This window comes from Aythya marila (genome assembly GCF_965140915.1).
Source record: "Aythya marila genome assembly, contig: HAP1_HAP1_SCAFFOLD_158, whole genome shotgun sequence".
Lineage (NCBI taxonomy): Eukaryota > Metazoa > Chordata > Aves > Anseriformes > Anatidae > Aythya > Aythya marila.
Window position 1 is genome coordinate 627,460 of NW_028136675.1, and position 19,782 is coordinate 647,241.

Consider the following 19,782-nt stretch of genomic DNA (forward strand, 5'->3'; position numbering starts at 1 on the left):
TCTCGTGGTGCTTCTCTTTCAGCCAGAAACGCACAACGATGGAACCAGACCACGGCACAACCTTGCTGCTCTCCCCTTGAGAAGACAGCTGGGAGGAAGATCTGCCAACGCTCTCCAGGACAGGTAAGATTGCCCCAACCCACACCCAGCAGGTTCTATTTGCAAGCAGGACGGTGAAACGATCTGGTTAGGACGGGAGTGACTGCTCCATCAGGTTGACGGGACACCGACAGCCTCGGTGACTCACTGGAGACCCTCGGGCACAGAGGAAGGGGCTTCCCGTGCTTAGAGAGGGATGCTGCTCTGTTTGGTGCTTCTTCTCTTTCAGCCAGAATCACACAGCGATGGCACAAAACCACAGCAACCTCCAGGCCACTCTCCCCTTGAGAAATCAGCTGGAATAAGAGCTGCCAACACTCTGCAGAACAGGTAGTATCCCCCCAACCCACACCCACCAGGTTCTAACAGCAAGGAGGACGGTGACATGATCGGGGAAGGACGGGAGTGGCTGCTGTATGAGGACACTGGTATAATGACAGCCTTGGTGAGTCGCTGGAGACCCTCGGGCACTGAAGTAGGGGCAGCCTGTGCTCTCAGGGGGATGCTGCTCCGTTTCGTGCTTCTCCTTTTGCAGCCAGATTCACACCGCGATGGGACCAAAACACAGCAGACGCCTGGCCACTCTCCCCTTGAGAAGTCAGCAGCAAGGAAGAGCTCTCAACACTCTACCTGACAGGTAAGATCGCCCCAAGCTACACCCCCGATGGTCCACAGCAAGCAGGAAGCTGTCAGAATGGGGGCAGGACAGGAGTGATCGCTGCATGAGGATGATGGGACACAGACAGCATCGGTGAGTCGGTAGATACTCTTGAGCAGAGAGGCAGGGGCTGCCCATGGTCACAGGGAGGTGCTGCTTTGTTTTGTGCTTCTTCTCTTTTAGCCAGACACACACAGCGATGAGACCAGACCAAGGCACAATCCTGGCCTCTCTGCCCTTGAGAAGTCAGCTGGAAGGAACTTCCAGCGCTCTCTATGACAGTTAAGATCTCCCCAGCCAACGCCCAGCAGGCTGGGCTTTGCTGCTCCATTTGGTGCTTTTCCTCTTTCAGCCAGAAACGGCACAATCCTGGCCTCTCTGCCCTTGACCACTCATCTGGGAGGAAGAGCTGCCAATGCTCCCTAGGACAGGTAAGATCGCCCCAACCCACATCCACCAGCCTCTAACAGCAAGCAGGAAGGTGACACACTCGGGCCAGGAGGGCAGTGAGTGCTCCATGATGACGATGGGACAGGGACGGCCTCAGTGAGTTGCTGGAGACCCTTGGGCACAGAGGCAGGGGCTGCCCGTCTTAACAAAGGGATGCTGCTCCGTTTGGTGCTTCTTCTCTTTCAGGTAGAATCACATGGTGATTGGACCAGACCACGGCACAATCCTGGCTGCTCTCCCCTTGAGATGTCAGCTGTAAAGAAGTGCTGCCAACACTCTCCAGGACAGGTAAGATTTCCCCAACCCACACCCACCAGGTTCTAACAGCAAGGAGGATGGTGACATGATCGGGCCAGTAGGGCAGTGACTGCTCCATGTGGATGATGGGACAGGGACGGCTTTGGTGAGTCACTGGAGACGCTCAGGTAGAGAGGCAAGGTATGCCCATGTTCACAGAGGGATGCTGCTCTGTCTCGTATTGCTTCTCTTTCAGCCAGACACACACAGCGATGGAACCGGACCAAGGCACAATCCTGGCCGCTCTCCCCTTGAGAAGTCAGCTGGGAGGAAGAGCTGCCAATGCTCTCCAGGACAGGTAAGATTGCCCCAACCCACACCCACCATGTTCTAACAGCAAGGAGGATGGTGACATGATCGCGGTAGGACGGGAGTGGCCGTTGTATCAGGATGACAGAACAATGACACCCTCGGTGACTTGCTGGAGACACTCGGGCAGAGAGGCAGGGGCTGCCCATGTTCACAGAGGAATGCTGCTCTGTTTGATGCTTCTTCTCTTTAAGCCAAAATCACACGGAGTGTGGACCAGACCACTGCACAATCCTGGCTGCTCTTCCCTTGAGATGTCAGTTGTAAGGAAGAGCTGCCAACACTTTTCAGGACAGGCAAGATTGCCCGAAACCACACCCACCAGGCTCTAACTGCAAGCAGGACAGTGACACGCTTGGGCCAGGACGGGAGTGACCGCTCCATCAGGATGACAGGAGACGGATTGACGTGGTGAGACGCTCGAGTCCATCGGGCACAGAGGCAGGGTCAGCCCCTGGTCACACGGGGATGCTGCTGCGTTTGTTCTTTCTCTTATTAAAGCCAGACACACACAGCGATGGGAAGCAGACAACGGCACAATTGTGGCGACTCTCCCTTTGAGAAGACATCTGGAAGGAACTTCCAGCACTCTCCAGGACAAGTAACATTGCCCCAACCCATATCCACCATTGTCCACAGAAAGCAGGAAGGTGAAACGATCTGGCTAGGACAGCAGTGACCACTCAATGGAGACGACGAAATACAAAAAGCCTCGGTGAGTCATTGGAGACCCTTGGGCACAGAGGCAGGGGCTGCCCGTGGTCACATAGGAATGCTGCTCTGTCTCATGGTGCTTCTCTTTCAGCCATAAACGCACAGCAATATAACCAGACCACAGCACAAACTTGCCGCTCTCCCCTTGAGAAGTCAGCTGGAAGGAAGAGCTGCCAATGCTCTCCAGGACTGTTAAGATCTCCCCAACCCACACCTAACAGGTTCTAACAGCAAGGAGGATGGTGATATGATTGGGGTAGGATGGGAGTGGCTGCTGTATCAGGATGATGGAACAATGACAGCCTCGGTGAGTCGCTGGAGACCCTTGGGCACAGAAGTAGGGGCAGCCTGTGGTCTCAGGAGGATGCTGCTCTGTCTCGTGGTGCTTCTCTTTCAGCCAGAAACGCACAACGATGGAACCAGACCACGGCACAACCTTGCTGCTCTCCCCTTGAGAAGACAGCTGGGAGGAAGATCTGCCAACGCTCTCCAGGACAGGTAAGATTGCCCCAACCCACACCCAGCAGGTTCTATTTGCAAGCAGGACGGTGAAACGATCTGGTTAGGACGGGAGTGACTGCTCCATCAGGTTGACGGGACACCGACAGCCTCGGTGACTCACTGGAGACCCTCGGGCACAGAGGAAGGGGCTTCCCGTGCTTAGAGAGGGATGCTGCTCTGTTTGGTGCTTCTTCTCTTTCAGCCAGAATCACACAGCGATGGCACAAAACCACAGCAACCTCCAGGCCACTCTCCCCTTGAGAAATCAGCTGGAATAAGAGCTGCCAACACTCTGCAGAACAGGTAGTATCCCCCCAACCCACACCCACCAGGTTCTAACAGCAAGGAGGACGGTGACATGATCGGGGAAGGACGGGAGTGGCTGCTGTATGAGGACACTGGTATAATGACAGCCTTGGTGAGTCGCTGGAGACCCTCGGGCACTGAAGTAGGGGCAGCCTGTGCTCTCAGGGGGATGCTGCTCCGTTTCGTGCTTCTCCTTTTGCAGCCAGATTCACACCGCGATGGGACCAAAACACAGCAGACGCCTGGCCACTCTCCCCTTGAGAAGTCAGCAGCAAGGAAGAGCTCTCAACACTCTACCTGACAGGTAAGATCGCCCCAAGCTACACCCCCGATGGTCCACAGCAAGCAGGAAGCTGTCAGAATGGGGGCAGGACAGCAGTGATCGCTGCATGAGGATGATGGGACACAGACAGCATCGGTGAGTCGGTAGATACTCTTGAGCAGAGAGGCAGGGGCTGCCCATGGTCACAGGGAGGTGCTGCTTTGTTTTGTGCTTCTTCTCTTTTAGCCAGACACACACAGCGATGAGACCAGACCAAGGCACAATCCTGGCCTCTCTGCCCTTGAGAAGTCAGCTGGAAGGAACTTCCAGCGCTCTCTATGACAGTTAAGATCTCCCCAGCCAACGCCCAGCAGGCTGGGCTTTGCTGCTCCATTTGGTGCTTTTCCTCTTTCAGCCAGAAACGGCACAATCCTGGCCTCTCTGCCCTTGACCACTCATCTGGGAGGAAGAGCTGCCAATGCTCCCTAGGACAGGTAAGATCGCCCCAACCCACATCCACCAGCCTCTAACAGCAAGCAGGAAGGTGACACACTCGGGCCAGGAGGGCAGTGAGTGCTCCATGATGACGATGGGACAGGGACGGCCTCAGTGAGTTGCTGGAGACCCTTGGGCACAGAGGCAGGGGCTGCCCGTCTTAACAAAGGGATGCTGCTCCGTTTGGTGCTTCTTCTCTTTCAGGTAGAATCACATGGTGATTGGACCAGACCACGGCACAATCCTGGCTGCTCTCCCCTTGAGATGTCAGCTGTAAAGAAGTGCTGCCAACACTCTCCAGGACAGGTAAGATTTCCCCAACCCACACCCACCAGGTTCTAACAGCAAGGAGGATGGTGACATGATCGGGCCAGTAGGGCAGTGACTGCTCCATGTGGATGATGGGACAGGGACGGCTTTGGTGAGTCACTGGAGACGCTCAGGTAGAGAGGCAGGGTATGCCCATGTTCACAGAGGGATGCTGCTCTGTCTCGTATTGCTTCTCTTTCAGCCAGACACACACAGCGATGGAACCGGACCAAGGCACAATCCTGGCCGCTCTCCCCTTGAGAAGTCAGCTGGGAGGAAGAGCTGCCAATGCTCTCCAGGACAGGTAAGATTGCCCCAACCCACACCCACCATGTTCTAACAGCAAGGAGGATGGTGACATGATCGCGGTAGGACGGGAGTGGCCGTTGTATCAGGATGACAGAACAATGACACCCTCGGTGACTTGCTGGAGACACTCGGGCAGAGAGGCAGGGGCTGCCCATGTTCACAGAGGAATGCTGCTCTGTTTGATGCTTCTTCTCTTTAAGCCAAAATCACACGGAGTGTGGACCAGACCACTGCACAATCCTGGCTGCTCTTCCCTTGAGATGTCAGTTGTAAGGAAGAGCTGCCAACACTTTTCAGGACAGGCAAGATTGCCCGAAACCACACCCACCAGGCTCTAACTGCAAGCAGGACAGTGACACGCTTGGGCCAGGACGGGAGTGACCGCTCCATCAGGATGACAGGAGACGGATTGACGTGGTGAGACGCTCGAGTCCATCGGGCACAGAGGCAGGGTCAGCCCCTGGTCACACGGGGATGCTGCTGCGTTTGTTCTTTCTCTTATTAAAGCCAGACACACACAGCGATGGGAAGCAGACAACGGCACAATTGTGGCGACTCTCCCTTTGAGAAGACATCTGGAAGGAACTTCCAGCACTCTCCAGGACAAGTAACATTGCCCCAACCCATATCCACCATTGTCCACAGAAAGCAGGAAGGTGAAACGATCTGGCTAGGACAGCAGTGACCACTCAATGGAGACGACGAAATACAAAAAGCCTCGGTGAGTCATTGGAGACCCTTGGGCACAGAGGCAGGGGCTGCCCGTGGTCACATAGGAATGCTGCTCTGTCTCATGGTGCTTCTCTTTCAGCCATAAACGCACAGCAATATAACCAGACCACAGCACAAACTTGCCGCTCTCCCCTTGAGAAGTCAGCTGGAAGGAAGAGCTGCCAATGCTCTCCAGGACTGTTAAGATCTCCCCAACCCACACCTAACAGGTTCTAACAGCAAGGAGGATGGTGATATGATTGGGGTAGGATGGGAGTGGCTGCTGTATCAGGATGATGGAACAATGACAGCCTCGGTGAGTCGCTGGAGACCCTTGGGCACAGAAGTAGGGGCAGCCTGTGGTCTCAGGAGGATGCTGCTCTGTCTCGTGGTGCTTCTCTTTCAGCCAGAAACGCACAACGATGGAACCAGACCACGGCACAACCTTGCTGCTCTCCCCTTGAGAAGACAGCTGGGAGGAAGATCTGCCAACGCTCTCCAGGACAGGTAAGATTGCCCCAACCCACACCCAGCAGGTTCTATTTGCAAGCAGGACGGTGAAACGATCTGGTTAGGACGGGAGTGACTGCTCCATCAGGTTGACGGGACACCGACAGCCTCGGTGACTCACTGGAGACCCTCGGGCACAGAGGAAGGGGCTTCCCGTGCTTAGAGAGGGATGCTGCTCTGTTTGGTGCTTCTTCTCTTTCAGCCAGAATCACACAGCGATGGCACAAAACCACAGCAACCTCCAGGCCACTCTCCCCTTGAGAAATCAGCTGGAATAAGAGCTGCCAACACTCTGCAGAACAGGTAGTATCCCCCCAACCCACACCCACCAGGTTCTAACAGCAAGGAGGACGGTGACATGATCGGGGAAGGACGGGAGTGGCTGCTGTATGAGGACACTGGTATAATGACAGCCTTGGTGAGTCGCTGGAGACCCTCGGGCACTGAAGTAGGGGCAGCCTGTGCTCTCAGGGGGATGCTGCTCCGTTTCGTGCTTCTCCTTTTGCAGCCAGATTCACACCGCGATGGGACCAAAACACAGCAGACGCCTGGCCACTCTCCCCTTGAGAAGTCAGCAGCAAGGAAGAGCTCTCAACACTCTACCTGACAGGTAAGATCGCCCCAAGCTACACCCCCGATGGTCCACAGCAAGCAGGAAGCTGTCAGAATGGGGGCAGGACAGGAGTGATCGCTGCATGAGGATGATGGGACACAGACAGCATCGGTGAGTCGGTAGATACTCTTGAGCAGAGAGGCAGGGGCTGCCCATGGTCACAGGGAGGTGCTGCTTTGTTTTGTGCTTCTTCTCTTTTAGCCAGACACACACAGCGATGAGACCAGACCAAGGCACAATCCTGGCCTCTCTGCCCTTGAGAAGTCAGCTGGAAGGAACTTCCAGCGCTCTCTATGACAGTTAAGATCTCCCCAGCCAACGCCCAGCAGGCTGGGCTTTGCTGCTCCATTTGGTGCTTTTCCTCTTTCAGCCAGAAACGGCACAATCCTGGCCTCTCTGCCCTTGACCACTCATCTGGGAGGAAGAGCTGCCAATGCTCCCTAGGACAGGTAAGATCGCCCCAACCCACATCCACCAGCCTCTAACAGCAAGCAGGAAGGTGACACACTCGGGCCAGGAGGGCAGTGAGTGCTCCATGATGACGATGGGACAGGGACGGCCTCAGTGAGTTGCTGGAGACCCTTGGGCACAGAGGCAGGGGCTGCCCGTCTTAACAAAGGGATGCTGCTCCGTTTGGTGCTTCTTCTCTTTCAGGTAGAATCACATGGTGATTGGACCAGACCACGGCACAATCCTGGCTGCTCTCCCCTTGAGATGTCAGCTGTAAAGAAGTGCTGCCAACACTCTCCAGGACAGGTAAGATTTCCCCAACCCACACCCACCAGGTTCTAACAGCAAGGAGGATGGTGACATGATCGGGCCAGTAGGGCAGTGACTGCTCCATGTGGATGATGGGACAGGGACGGCTTTGGTGAGTCACTGGAGACGCTCAGGTAGAGAGGCAGGGTATGCCCATGTTCACAGAGGGATGCTGCTCTGTCTCGTATTGCTTCTCTTTCAGCCAGACACACACAGCGATGGAACCGGACCAAGGCACAATCCTGGCCGCTCTCCCCTTGAGAAGTCAGCTGGGAGGAAGAGCTGCCAATGCTCTCCAGGACAGGTAAGATTGCCCCAACCCACACCCACCATGTTCTAACAGCAAGGAGGATGGTGACATGATCGCGGTAGGACGGGAGTGGCCGTTGTATCAGGATGACAGAACAATGACACCCTCGGTGACTTGCTGGAGACACTCGGGCAGAGAGGCAGGGGCTGCCCATGTTCACAGAGGAATGCTGCTCTGTTTGATGCTTCTTCTCTTTCAGCCAAAATCACACGGAGTGTGGACCAGACCACTGCACAATCCTGGCTGCTCTTCCCTTGAGATGTCAGTTGTAAGGAAGAGCTGCCAACACTTTTCAGGACAGGCAAGATTGCCCGAAACCACACCCACCAGGCTCTAACTGCAAGCAGGACAGTGACACGCTTGGGCCAGGACGGGAGTGACCGCTCCGTCAGGATGACGGGAGACGGATTGACGTGGTGAGACGCTCGAGTCCATTGGGCACAGAGGCAGGGTCAGCCCCTGGTCACACGGGGATGCTGCTGCGTTTGTTCTTTCTCTTATTAAAGCCAGACACACACAGCGATGGGAAGCAGACGACGGCACAATTGTGGCGACTCTCCCTTTGAGAAGACATCTGGAAGGAACTTCCAGCACTCTCCAGGACAAGTAACATTGCCCCAACCCATATCCACCATTGTCCACAGAAAGCAGGAAGGTGAAACGATCTGGCTAGGACAGCAGTGACCACTCAATGGAGACGACGAAATACGGAAAGCCTCGGTGAGTCATTGGAGACCCTTGGGCACAGAGGCAGGGGCTGCCCGTGGTCACATAGGAATGCTGCTCTGTCTCATGGTGCTTCTCTTTCAGCCATAAACGCACAGCAATATAACCAGACCACAGCACAAACTTGCCGCTCTCCCCTTGAGAAGTCAGCTGGAAGGAAGAGCTGCCAATGCTCTCCAGGACAGTTAAGATCTCCCCAACCCACACCTAACAGGTTCTAACAGCAAGGAGGATGGTGATATGATTGGGGTAGGATGGGAGTGGCTGCTGTATCAGGATGATGGAACAATGACAGCCTCGGTGAGTCGCTGGAGACCCTCGGGCACAGAAGTAGGGGCAGCCTGTGGTCTCAGGAGTATGCTGCTCTGTCTCGTGGTGCTTTTCTTTCAGCCAGAATCGCACAACGATGGAACCAGACCACGGCACAACCTTGCTGCTCTCCCCTTGAGAAGACAGCTGGGAGGAAGATCTGCCAACGCTCTCCAGGACAGGTAAGATTGCCCCAACCCACACCCAGCAGGTTCTATTTGCAAGCAGGACGGTGAAACGATCTGGTTAGGACGGGAGTGACTGCTCCATCAGGTTGACGGGACACCGACAGCCTCGGTGACTCACTGGAGACCCTCGGGCACAGAGGCAGGGGCTTCCCGTGCTTAGAGAGGGATGCTGCTCTGTTTGGTGCTTCTTCTCTTTCAGCCAGAATCACACAGCGATGGCACAAAACCACAGCACACTCCTGGCCACTCTCCCCTTGAGAAATCAGCTGGAATAAGAGCTGCCAACCCTCTCCAGGACAGGTATGATCGCCCAAGCCTACGCCCAGCAGGCTGTAAGAGCAAGCAGGATGGTGACACGCTTGGGCCAGGATGGCAATGACCTCTCCATGAGGACGACGGGACACTGACAGCCTCGGTGAGTCTCTAGATACTCTTGAGCAGAGACGCAGGGGCTGCCCATGGCCACAGGGGGTTGCTGCTCTGTTTGGTGCTGCTTCTCTTTCAGCCAGACACACACTGTGACGAGACAAGAGCACGGCAAACTTCTGGCCTCTCTGCCCTCGAGCACTCAGCTGGAAGGAAGAGCTGCCAACGCTCTCCAGGAAAGGTAAGATCACCCCAACCCACACCCACCAGGCTCTAACAGCAAGCAGGACGGTGAAATGATTGGGTTAGGACAGGCGTGACCGCTGCATGAGGATGACGGGACACGGACATCCTTCGTGAATCGCTGGAGACCCTTGGGCACTCAGGCAAGCGCTGCCCATGGTTACGGGGGATGCGGCTCAGTTTGGAGCTTTTTCTCTTTCAGACAGAAACACACCTAGTAATGAGACCGGACCATGGCACACTGCTGGCCTCTCTCGCTTTGAGAACTCAGCCAGAAAAGATGCCAGCGCTCTACAGGACAGATAAGACAGCCCCAAGCCATTCCCCAGTATGGTGTCACGGTCGGACCAGGAATGCAGTGACCACTCAATGAGGACGATGGGACAGGGACGGCATTGGTGAGTTGCTAGAGACACTCGGGCACAGAGGCAGGGGATGCTCGTGTTCAGAGAGGGATGCTGCTCTGTCTCGTGGTGCTTCTCTTTTAGCCAGAAATGCACAGTGATGGAACCAGACAATGGTATAATCCTGGCCACTCTCCCCTTGAGAAGTCGGGTGTAAGGAAGAGCTCCCAATGCTCTCCAGGACAGGTAAAATCGCCCCAGCCCACACCCGCCAGGCTCTAACTGCAAGCAGGATGGTAACAGGATTGGGTCAGGACATGAGTGACCGCTGGATCAGGATGATGGGACACAGACAGCCTTGGTGAGTCGCTAGAGACACTTGGACACTCAGGCAAGCGCTGCCCATGGTCACAGGGGGAAGCTGCTCCGTTTGGTGCTTTTCCTCTTTCAGACAGAAACATACCTAGCAATGAGACCAGGCTACGGCACACTGCTGGCCTCTCTCGCTTTGAGAACTCAGCCAGAAAAGATGCCAACAATCTACAGCACAGGTAAGACAGTCCCAAGCAATTCCCCACCACGGCGTCACCACGCTAAGTGGGAATATGACACATTTAAGCTACAGCGAACGTCTCCTGGACATCAGGAAGATGGGAGATGGACAGCCTTGGTGTGAGGCTGGGAGAGCCTCGTGCAAGGAGGAAGGAATGGCTTCCAGTGCTGAGAGGGGGTGGCTGCTCGGTTCGTCGCCTCCTCTATTAGAGCTGGAGACACTGACAGTGCTGGAATGAAGCCATGGCACACTCCTGGACTGTCTGGCATTGAGAAGTCAGCTAGAAAAGGTGTCAGCGCTCTCCAGGACAGGTAAGATTTCCCCAGCCCATACCCCAGCATGGTCTCTTTGCAAGCAGGACAGTGACACGCTTGGGCCAGGACGGGAGTGACTGCTCCATGAGGATGACGGGAGACAGATTGACGTGGTGAGACACTCGAGGTTGTGGGGCACAAAGGCAGGGTCAGCACCCGGTCACAAGGGGATGCTGCTCCGTTTGTTCTGTCTGTTATTAAAGCCAGACACACACGGCAATTGGACCAGACCAAGGCACAATCCTGGCCACTCTCCCCTTGAGAAGTCAGCTGGAAGGATCTTCCAGCGCTCTCCAGGACAGGTAAGATCACCCAAACCCACACGCACCAAGCTCTAACTGCAAGCAGGACGGTGACACGATCGGGTCAGGACAGGAGTGACCGCTCCATGAGGATGACGGAACACAGACAGCATTGGTGAGTCACTAGATACACTTGAGCAGAGAGGCAGGGGCTGCCCATGGTCACGGGGGGTTGCTGCTCCGTTTGGTGCTTCTCCTTTTGCAGCCAGACACACACAGCGATGGCACCAAACCACAGCACACTCCTGGCCACACTCCCCATGAGAACTCAGCAGGAAGGAAGAGCTCCCAACACTCTCTAGGACAGGTAAGATCGCCCCAATCCACACCCCCGATGGTCCACAGCAAGCAGGAAGCTGTCAGAATGGGGGCAGGACAGCAGTGAATGCTACATGAAGAAGACGGGACACAGACAGCCTCGGTGAGTCGCTAGATACTCTTGAGCAGAGAGGCAAGGGCTGCCCATGGTCACAGGGAGGTGCTGCTTTGTTTTGTGCTTCTTCTCTATCCGCCAGACACGCACAGAAAAGACTCCAGACCACGGCACAATCCTGGCCTCTCTGCCCTTGAGAAGTCAGCTGGAAGGAACTTCCAGCGCTCTCTGGGACAGTTAAGATCTCCCCAACCAATGCCCAGCATGCTGGGCATTGCTGCTCTGTTTGGTGCTTTTCCTCTTTCAGCCAGAAACGGCACAATCCTGGCCTCTCTGCCCTCGAGCACTCAGCTGGACAGAAGAGGTGCAAACGCTCTCCAGGACAGGTAAGGTTGCCCTAACCCACACCCACCAGGTTCTAACAGCAAGCAGGACGGTGACGTGCTCGGGTCAGGAGGGCAGTAAACGGTGCATGAGGATGACAGGACACGGACAGCCTCGGTGAGTCGCAGTAGAGCCTCAGGCAGAGAGGCAGGGGCTGCCCGTGGTCATGGAGGGATGCTGCCTCTCTTTTTCCTTCTCTTATTAAAGCCAGACACACAGAGAATTGACTCCAGACCACGGCACAGTCCTGGCTTCTCTTCCATTGAGAACTCAGCTGGAAGGAAGAACTTGCCATGCTCTTCAGGAGTGCTCAGATCACCCCAAACCACACTCACCAAGGTCCACAGCAAACAGGAAGGTGATTCAATTGTTTAGGACGGCAGTGAGCACTCCAACAGGATGATGGGAGGTGGTCAGACTTGGTGAGATGCTCGAAAACCTCGGGCACAGAGGCAGGGTCATCCTGTGGTCACACGGGGGTGCTGCTCCGTTTGTTCTTTCTGATATTAAAGCCAGACACACACAGCGATGGGACGAGAGCACGGCACAGTCCTGGCCTCTCTCCCCTTGAGAAGTCATCTGGAAGGAACTTCCAGCGCTCTCCAGGACAGGTAAGATCACCCCAACCTATGCCCAGCAGGCTGTAAGAGCAAGGAGGATGGTGACATGATCGGGCCAGTATGGCAGTGAGCACTCCATGAGGACGAGAGGACATGGACAGCCTCGGTGAGATGCTAGATACCCTTGAGCAGAGAGGCAGGGGATGCCCACGGTCACACGGGGTTGCTGCTCTGTTTGGTGTTTTTCCTATTTCAGCTAGAAACGGCACAAGCCTCGCCTCTCTGCCCTTGAGCAAACAGCTGGATGAAAGAGCTGCCAACTCTCTCCAGGACAGGTAAGATCGTCCTAATGCACACCCACCAGGTACTAACTGCAAGCAGGACAGTGAAATGATCGGGTTAAGACAGGAGTGACCGCTGCATGAGCATGATGGGACACGGACAGCCTCGGTGAGTTGCTAGAGACCCTTGGGCACTCAGGCAAGCGCTGCCCATGGTTACAGGGGGATGCTGCTCCGTTTGGTGCTTTTCCTCTTTCAGACAGAAACATCCCTAGCGATGAGACTGGACCACTGCAAACTTCTGGCCTCTCTGACCTTGAGCACTCATCTGGGAGGAAGAGATGCCAACGCTCTCCAGGACAGGTAAGATTGCCCTAACGCACACCCACCAGGTTCTATTAGTACGCAGGACGGTGACGTGATCAGGGTAGGATAGGAGTGGCCGCTGTATCAGGATGATGGAACAATGACAACCTTGGTGAGTCGCTGGAGACCCTCGGGCACAGAAGTAGGGGTAGCCTGTGCTCTCAGGGGGATGCCACTCTGTTTTGTGGTTCTCCTTTTGCAGCCAGATTCACACAGCGATGGGAGCAAACCACAGCACACTCGTGGCCACTCTCCCCTTGAGAAATCAGCTGGAAGGAAGGGCTACCAGTGCTCTCCAGGACAGGTAAGATCGCCCCAACCCTCACCCCTGATGGTGCACAGCAAGCATGAAGCTGACAGAATTGGGGCAGGATGGCAGTGAATGCTTCATCAGGAAGTCGGGACACAGACAGCCTCGGTGAGTCACTAGATAATCTTGAGCAGAGAGGCAGGGGATGCCCGTGGTCACAGGGAGGTGCTGCTCCGTTTGGTGCCTCTTCTCTTTCAGCTAGACACACACAGCAACGAGACCAGACCACGGCAAACTTCTGGCCTCTCTGCCCTCGACGACTCATCTGGGAGGAAGAGCTGCCAACGCTCTCCAGGACAGGTAAGATTGCCCCAACCCACACCCACGTGCATGTATGAGCAAGCAGGAAGGTGACACACTCGGGCCAGGAGGACAGTGACCGCTCAATGAGGACGATTGGACAAGGACGGCCTCGGTGAGTCACTAGAGACCCTTGGGCATAGAGGCAGGGGCTGCCCATGTTCACAGAGGGATGCTGCTCTGTCTCATGGTGCTTCTCTTTTAGCCAGAAATGCACAGTGATGAGACCAGACCACAGCACAACCTTGCCTGTCTCCCTTTGCAAAGTCAGCTATAAGGAAGAGCTGCCAACGCTCTCCAGGACAGGTAAGATTGCCCCAAACCACACACACCAGGTTCTAACAGCAAGGAGGACGGAGACACGATCGGGGTAAGATGGGAGTGACTGCTGCACGAGGATGACAGAACACGGACAGCCTCCGTGATTCACGGTAGAGCCTCAGGCAGACAAGCAGAGGCTGCCCGTGGTCATGGAGGAATGGTGCTCCTCTTTTTCCTTCTCTTATTGAAGGCAGACACACACAGAATTGACTCCAGACCACGGCACAATCCTGATATTTCTCCCCTTGAGAAGTCAGCTGGAAGGAACTTCCAGCGCTCTCCAGGACAGGAAAGATCACCCCAAGCTATGCCCAGCAGGCTGTAATAGCAAGCAGGATGGTTACATACTCAGGCCAGGATGGCAATGACCGCTCCATGAGGACAACGGGACACGGACAGCCTCGGTGAGTCGCTAGGTACTCTTGAGCAGAGAGGCAGGGGCTGCCAGTGTTCACATAGGGATGCTTTTTCGGTTGGTGCTTCTCTTTTGCAGCCAGAATCACACAGCGATGGAAAAAAACGATGGCACTACCTGGCCGCTCTCCTCTTGAGAAGCCATGGCACACTCCAGGACTCTCTCGCATTGAGAAGTCAGCTGGAAAAGGTGTCAATGATCTCCAGGACAGGTAATTTCGCCCCAACCCACACTCCAGCACAGTGTCTTTGCAAGCAGGACAGTGACACGCTCGGACCAGGACGGGAGTGACCGCTCCATCAGGATGACGGGATTGACGTGGTGAGACGCTCGAGGTTGTTGGGCACAGAGGCAGGGTCAGCCCCTGGTCACACGTGGATGCTGATCCATTTGTTCTGTCTCTAATTAAAGCCAGACGCACACAGCAATGGGAAGCAGATGATGGCACAATCGTGGCGACTCTCCCCTTGAGAAGTCAGCTGGGAGGAACATCCAGCGCTCTCCAGGACAGGTAAGATCGCCCAAACCCACACCCACCAGCCCATAACAGCAAGCAGGAAGCTGACATGATCGGGGTAGGACAGTAGTGTCTTCTGTATCAGGATGATGGAACAATGACAGCCTCAGTGAGTTGCTGGAGACACTCGGGCACAGAGGCAGGGGCTGCCCGTGTTCACAGAGGGATGCTGCTCTGTTTGGTGCTTATACTCTTTCACCCAGAATCACACGGCGATTGGACCAGACCACGGCACAATCCTGGCCGCTTTCCCCTTGAGATGTCAGTTGTAAGGAAGAGCTGCCAACACTCTTCAGGGCAGGTAAGATCGCACCAACCCACACCCACCAGTGTCCACAGTAAGCAGGAAGGTCACACGATCAGGCTAGGATGGGTGTGTATGCTGTATGAGGACGGCGGGACACTGACAGCCTTGGTGAGTTGCTGGAGACCCTCGGGCACAGAAGTTGGGGCAGCCTGTGGTCTCAGGGAGGTGCCTCTTCATTTGATGCATCTCTTTTCCAGCCAGATGTACTGGGTCTGGCTGGAATGTTAACTTTCCCGGCAGCAGCCCATACAGTGCCGTACTCTGTACTTGTAGCTGGAACAGCAGTGTTATCACACCAGTGTTGTGTCTACTGCTGAGCAGCAGTGGCACAGCATTGGGCCTTTCTCTAACCCTCCTAGGGGGTGGGCAAAAAGTGAGGAGAGAAAAATCACCTGGTCAGCTGACCTAAACCAATCAAAGGGATATTCCATACCATATGATGTCACACTCAGCAATAAAAGGTGGAAACAGGAAGAAGAGGGGAGGGGTGGGCTCTTGTTGTGAAAATGTCGGTCCTCCTCTCGAACACCGGCTGCGTGCGTTGAGGCCTTGCTTCAAGGACGTGGTCAACCATCGCTTATTTGTGGGAAGTAGAGAGTAATTTCTTTCCTCTGCACTTCCATATAGCCTTCATTTATTTTGTTTGTTTGTTTTCCTCCCTTCTTTTTATTTTTTCCCTTTTTCCCCTCCCTTTTCCCCTTTCCCTTTTTATTTCCCCTTAGTTAAATTGTTTAGTTCATAATAATCTTTCTTTATTATTATTATTTCCCTTTAATTAAATTATCCTTATCTCAACCCATGAGTTGTTCTTTGCTTTACTTCTCCCCCTCCTCATCTAAAGGAGGGGGAGTGAGAGAGCGGTTGTGGGGTTTAGCTGCCCAGCACGGTAAAACCACCACACATGCTGTAGGTGAGCCTGCTGGAGCAGGGGCGTTGGAATAGATGATCTCTGGAGGGCCCTTCAACCATTCAGTAATTCTGTGAAATAAATAAAAACATGTTGCGTTGTTGTTCTTCACAATGTGTAAGAAGTCTTCATTTTCAGAATTTTGTAGATTGTCTAGAAGATCTCATGATTTTTTTCATAGGTCTGGGACATGTCCCAGCAAGATGAGGACACTCCCTCTATGCAAATATAAATTTATATAGATATTTCCAAAAATGCATGTCCTCCCAATAACTTAAATGGAGATACTGTATCTCCCAAACATACTTATATTGCCATATTTCACATCTACATTTCATATCTAAATGGATTTGGGAGCAATGAAGTCTTTAGAGGTTGAATAGATCCTGCCTCTACTTCTTTGCCATTGGGCTACAGCTGGTAGCAGTTTCCTCATGTCACCTCTGTTTATGACCCAGAGAAATCTGACACCAAAAATGTCACTCAAATGTCACTCTGGCACCTCCAATGTCACCAGGGATCTGCATCTGAACAGCTCCCTCCTGCCCTCCACCTCCATTCAGTGTGCTGGGAGCTGAGACACGCAGCTGACATGCAGATGTCTGGTGTGCGCCCATCTAAACCACTGCACGAGGAAACTCCTGTGGAATTCCATGAGTCATGAGAGAGGCATCTAACCTCCCTCTAGCCTCTGGACTGAAAACAAAAAAGGAGCTGCCTTGCTGGATTCAGATGAAACACTTCCCTCAGCAGGGGGAAGGCAGATCTCTTCCTGTCCTTGTCTGGGTGCCCTGCCTAAAAAACAGGACATGGAAAAGTCCTAATAGTTTGGACCTTTAGTTTTCTGTATGGACTTGGACCTAATAGTTTTCTGTATGAGAAATGACAGCACTGGAAATAAGTTTCCTTCCCAGCGGAGGGAACAAACACCAGTAATTGCTTCAGTCAGTTTCAAAGTTGATTAACTTGGAGGCCCAGGGACTTGTCAAGACCTCCCTGTGCTGATGAGCTGGACTCCTGGGCCCAACGGGAGCTCCTGGCAAGCGGGCAGCACTGCAGAGAGACAGCTCTGCCCAGGAGCAGCTCCTCTGCACAGCACAGCAGGGCTGGGGGCACTGCCTGCAGGGGACAAGGGCGGCTGAGAGAAGGGAGGGAGATGTTATAGGCAGTGTGTGGGGGGGATGCTGAGAGCTCACTGTGGGAGAAATCTTCACAGCCCTGAACAGGGTAAGTCTGTGGCTGCAGGGCAACACAGCTGTTGTTCCTGGTGCCATCCCCAGATTTGATGGCAAATCCCACATCCTATGGGATTTTTCAGGAGGACTTTCTACTATCTCTACTGTATGAATGACATGGTTCAGAGCAGGGTTTACCAGACACAGATGTCAGAGGGACAGGATATGAGGGTTCCTTCTCATGGGGCCAGCTGCAGCCTGTGCAGCCAGGGTGCAGTCAGGGGAGCCCAGGTCTGTGGTGCAGAGCAGGGTCCCTGCTGTGCCCCAGGGGCTGTGTGTCAGGGCAGGGCCTCTGCTGCCTGCCAGGCTCAGCACTCAGCATGCCCAGGGAACTTCCCAGGGCACAGCAGTGAGAATTTGTGGGTGTTAGGAACACCCCCAGCAGGACAGGGAAGGGCAGGCTCCTGCTGCTGCCCAGAGCTCCACAGCACCTGCAGTCCATGTCAGAGGGGAATCTTCAACTGAGACATCAGAGCAAGGAATACTTGAAGAGAATGATTTTGTGCTTTGTGATTTCTCCTCTTGCTTTGCTGGATGGCAGTACGAGATGGGAATTTATTTTTACATTATTATGAAGTCACTGAGTCACCAGTTCTAGTTACCTCCTGTTAGGTCAGACCTGTTCCTTAGCCACACAATATGGGGAGTTGTCCCTGAAAAGTGCCCTGGGACAGGAGGTGTCTGCAGGGCAGAGCCGAGCACAAAAATGGGTTGGACAGGGTCTGGGATCAATGGCAGGGAGGAGATGTGGGGACAGGGAAGCAGCTGCCAGCAGGGACAGCTCCAGGCAGCAGAGACCAAGGCAGGGAGGGAGAGGGAGCTGCTGCCCAAAACACCAAGGGAAGGAGGATTCAGACAGTCCCTGCCAGGTCCGCAGTGCAGGCACTTTCTCTGCAGCAACTCCCTGCTCTTTATGATTGAGCCACCTTCTCCTCAGCTGGACATCCAGAAGAGGAGAGGAGCCTGTGTCCTGCAAGGTGATAGACAACAATAAGGCTGAGAGTACCTGCCCCACAGTGTCACTTCCATAGGTGGCATGCAAGCTTGGTAATGTGAAGGCTTCCCTGCATGCCCATCTACATTTTCCTTTGTCAGCAGATTGGAGCATTGTTGTATTCTTTATTATTTGTTCACCTGTCTGTGATTCTCCTATACTCTTTGTCTGGGGTGCAGGTGGGTGTAAGATTCTATTCTGACATTGACTGCTGGGGCCCTGCCCTGAGGGTGTCTTCTTGTGAACAAGGTGCCCAAGGTCCATTTGAAACAGTCAGGCACACCGTCATTCAGTTGGAAGGGTTGGAGGATGAGTGGATTCATTCCTCATTCAGCTCAGGGAATGGTGATTTGTGTGAATGAGGCTCAGAGAAATCTCTCTAACTTGTCTCTGTCTCTTCCTCCATCTACAGGTCCACATGGCCAGAGGTAGCAAATGTCCAACAGCAGCTTCCCCACTGAGTTCCTCCTGCTGCCATTCGCAGACACACGGGAGCTGCAGCTCCTGCACTTCGCGCTCTTTCTGGGCATCTACCTGGCTGCCGTCCTGGGCAATGGCCTCATCATCACAGCCGTAGCCTGCGACCACCGCCTCCACACCCCCATGTACTTCTTCCTCCTCAAACTCGCCCTCCTTGACCTGGGCACTATTACCACCACTGTTCCCAAAGCCATGGCCAACTCCCTCTGGGACACCAAGGACGTTTCCTACTTGGGATGTGCTACCCAAGTCTTTATGTTTGTTTTCTTTGTCACAGCAGAGTTTTACCTTCTCACCATCATGGCCTATGACCGCTACGTTGCCATCTGCCAGCCCCTGCACTATATGACCGTAATGGCCAGCAGAACTTGTGTCAACATGGCAGTTGTTGTCTGGGGTGCTGGTGTTCTCAGTGCTTTGGTGCACACTGCCAATACATTTTCCCTTTCATTCTGCCAAGGCAATGCCCTGGACCAGTTCTTCTGTGAACTTCCCCAGATCCTTAAGCTCTCCTGTTCAGATGCCTACCTCAGAGAACTTGGGTTCATAATGTTTTGCTTCTGTTCAGGTATTGGATGTTTTGTTTTCCTTGTGCTGTCCTATGTGCAGATCCTCAGGACTGTTCGGAGGATGCCCTCAGAGCAGGGCCAGCACAAGGCCTTTTCCACATGCCTCCCTCACCTCACTGTGGTCTCCCTGTTCATCAGCACTGTCATGTTTGCCTACCTGAAGCCCCGCTCCATTTCTTCCTCATCCCTGAATCTTTTGCTGGCAGTTCTGTACTCAGTGGTGCATCCAGCAGTGAACCCCCTCATCTACAGCATGAGGAACAAGGAGCTGAAGGATGCTGTTAGGAAATTGATTTGGGGGATGTTTTTCAATACTCATAAAAATCCCTTCACTCTCCAATCATGAATGCCAGTACATCAACTTCCAGACTTATATTTTGGTTGTCTTTAGCAGGTGGCTATATAGATACTTATTTTTTTTCTCATTGTCAGTTTTTCTACCTGGGTTTCTCGTGTTCCTGCATAAATACCAGGATTCTCATCAGTGCAGTGAATGAATGAACCTG

The 19,782-nt window shown here is 54.0% G+C and overlaps 2 protein-coding genes across 2 annotated transcripts in view; one reads left to right on the forward strand and one right to left on the reverse strand.

Annotated features, from left to right (window-relative positions):
* Positions 1-19,782, reverse strand: part of LOC309891560 (antigen WC1.1-like) — a gene marked incomplete at both ends in the record, with an annotated part of 315,844 nt that overhangs the window by 245,045 nt on the left and 51,017 nt on the right. The window lies entirely within an intron of this gene.
* LOC309891543 (olfactory receptor 14A16-like) lies at positions 6,289-19,622 on the forward strand (the record flags this gene model as incomplete). Its single annotated transcript, XM_082785903.1, has 2 exons — positions 6,289-6,348; positions 18,729-19,622. 2 exons carry the CDS (start codon positions 6,289-6,291, stop codon positions 19,620-19,622), a joined length of 954 nt encoding a protein of 317 aa, XP_082642029.1.